The sequence below is a fragment of the Tigriopus californicus genome, chromosome 2 (genome assembly GCF_007210705.1).
Source record: "Tigriopus californicus strain San Diego chromosome 2, Tcal_SD_v2.1, whole genome shotgun sequence".
In the NCBI taxonomy this organism is placed as follows: Eukaryota; Metazoa; Arthropoda; class Copepoda; order Harpacticoida; family Harpacticidae; genus Tigriopus; species Tigriopus californicus.
The window spans coordinates 87,574-90,894 of record NC_081441.1 but is presented as its reverse complement, the minus strand read 5'-3'; the positions used below and the strand labels follow the sequence as shown (position 1 = coordinate 90,894).

At 26.8% G+C, this 3,321-nt stretch overlaps 1 protein-coding gene across 1 annotated transcript in view; it reads right to left on the bottom strand.

Moving 5' to 3' along the window:
• Positions 1-718: 718 nt before the first annotated feature.
• LOC131893524 (uncharacterized) overlaps positions 719-3,321 on the bottom strand; it is a 29,508-nt gene continuing 26,905 nt past the window's right edge. Inside the window, exon 8 of the mRNA XM_059243577.1 lies at positions 719-1,004. Within this exon, the coding sequence (XP_059099560.1) occupies positions 931-1,004 (74 nt within the window). The 3' untranslated portion in view covers positions 719-930. The remainder of the gene's footprint in view (positions 1,005-3,321) is intronic.

Here is a 3,321-nt window from a genome sequence, read left to right as displayed (position 1 = left end):
AAAGGAAAGAAATTAATGTCATCAATCATTGCGTAAAACACATTGAATCATTGAATTGTTTTGGTAGCACTAGTTTTCCCCCAAAACATATTAAGTCGACAAAGTTGGATACCCTGAGAGTAAGTTTTTGTTTGTTTTTGGAAAAAGTCTCAATTATGAACTTTTACTCAATGTGTGCTCCTCAGATCCTACTGTTCTTTCTGACATTCTAGCAATCCCTTAAACCATATTTCTATTATATATTTGTGGTGCTAAAATAAATGGCTACCCAGACGTGAGGAAGAAGAGAAAGCAAAAGAACATATGTGTCTTACCTTAAGCACCCACGCGACCACTTACACAACTCAACACAATACAATCAGACCGGCCGTTCTGTCAAGATCTGAAGCAACAACTCGTGCGACTGCTCTCAACAAAAGACGGGACTGAACTGAAATGGGTTACTTCCGGCGCCGGGAATTTGAACCCACGACACCTGGGGAGAAGACTCTTGCCTTGTGTATGCTGCCTCTTCGACCGCTCGGCTACCCGAGCTCCTTTAAAACCATTAAGCTTTTACTGCAAGCATATTTTCTTATACTGACAATTCGATGTTAGTTTTTTATCATTGATCCATTTTAGTACATTTATCTTACAACACAAAGATGTACACGTACTATGTACATTACTAGTCGATCTCTGATGTACAAATCAGTAATAAGGCGTTCTTCCGTTTAACATTTTTTTAACAGAAAGCCCAGATCAACTCTCTATACCAGGGCCAACCAGATATGCCAGCTCGAAGTCGTTCCGATTTATAATTTGACTACAAGGCCAAAAAGGAATTGAAAGATCATTCATCTTGAATTTTTGTAGACTACATTGCAATAGTGGTAAGAAAATCCGCAAAACGAAAAATAACAAAAGTAAAACTGAAACACAGATCATGCTCTAATTGGGTCTTACCTGGTGGAATGTTTGATTCATACATTTTCTTGACATCAGTTGTGATAGCCCCTCAAGTTCTACGGATTTTAAAAGATTCATATCATCAGATAAGGAGAGAGACTCACATGAACCAAGTTGATCAATTTATTTTACTGTATAACTTAGTGAAGTTTATTATTATTATTATTATTATTATTATTATTATTATTATTATTATTATTATTATTATTATTATTATTATTATTATTATTATTATTATTATTATTATTATTATTATTATTATTATTATTATTATTATTATTATTAATTTATTATTATTAATTATTATTATTATTATTATTATTATTATTATTATTATTAAATTATTATTATTATTATTATTATTATTATATTATTATTATATATTATCATTATTATTATTATTATTATTATTATTATTATTATTATTATTATATTATTATTATTTATTATATTATTATTATTATTATTATTATTTATTATTATTATTGATTATTATTATTATTATTATTATATTATTATTATTATTATTATATTATTATTATTATTATTATTATTATTATTATTATTATTATATTATTATTATTATTATTATTATTATTATTATATTATTATTATTATTATTATTATTATTTTATTATTTATTATTATTATTATTATTATTATTATATAATTATTATTATTATTATTATTATTATTATTATTATTAATTAATTATTTATTATTATTATTATTATTATTATTATTATTATTATTATTATTATTATTATTATTATTATTAATTATTATTGATTATTATTATTATTATTAATTATTATTATTATTATTATTATTATTATTATTATTATTATTATTATTATTATTATTATTATTATTAATTATTATTATTATTATTATTATTTATTTATTATTATTATTATTATTATTATTTATTATTATTATTATATTATATATTATTATTATTATTATTATTATTATTATTATTATTATTATATTATTATTATTATTATTATTATATTATTATTATTATTTATATTATTATTATTATTATTTTATTATTATTATTATTATTATTATTATTATTATTATATTATTATTTTATTATTATTATTATTATTATTATTATTATTATATTATTATTATTATTATTATTATTATTATTATTATTATTATTATTATTATTATTATTATTATTATTATTATTATTATTATTATTATTATTATTATTATTATTATTATTAATTATTATTATTATTATTATTATTATTTTTTATTATTATTATATTATATTATTATTATTATTATCTATTATTATTATTATTATTATATTATATTATTTTCGATTTTTATTGATCATTCGTGTTTGTGCTTTAACGTTTGTACACGATCGACAAGAAATAAAAGAAATGAAATCGGCAGAATAATAAGATTCCGCTCAAAGTTGGGCGAGCTTAAGAAAAGGCGTTTTATGCCCAAGGTGGCCTTAACCAGAATTCTTCAAAAGGCTGCGGTAATTGTCGTCAAATGTGAGACCCCAGTCGAATGAACCTGACCAATTTCCTTCGGCACAGCCATAATATAGGCCGAATTTTTGACCACTGCAAAGACGCCCTTGGCAACTCAATAACTGTTCCAGGAGGTTTATCTCCACACCTTCGAGGAGGAGGATCGAGACTACATGCATGAGTTCGAGGATAAACTCTTCAATTTGGAAGCAAAAATGGAGTCTTTAACACTCATACAGGTGTCCATACCGGCCAAGTGCGATTCCCCAGGCCAGCAACAGTTTAGGTTTGCCCGGGTTTTTTGGTACCAACTTCGATGTCACAAGGTAGTTCCAACGTTTAGTGGTACGGACATTACTCTGTAACGGCCCTTACGCTCTGCTTGGGACAAAACTGGAGACAGCATTGGAAAAATCTTGGCCGTTGGCTACTCAAAAGTTTCAGGTACTTCGAAAGTATTTCATTAGTGAAGCCAACACAGTCATCGTCTCTCTTAGCGGCATCGACTCTTAATACAGAGGGCTCGGGAGCATCTAAGAAACTATGTGCGGTTGACAAAACATGTGTATGTACGACCAGTGTTGAGAGCTTTGACATGCTAAAATGCAAAACAACCCAGAAGGCAGTGAAGGAATTCAAGCAATTGATGATGATGTTGACGGACGAAAGTGCTTGAGTAGGACTGTTCTTTGGGGCGGGCGAGGCTGCGCTCATCCTTTTCCCTGGTCATCTGCGAGGAAAACTCTCCAATGAAGTGGCATAGGGCCTGGATTTTGATTTAAGGATTCGAGCGCAACCAACGGCGCCATTGGGGTACAGGTTGTGACCCATGACAACCTCTACTGGGTAATTTAGCACAGTCAAAGTTGAA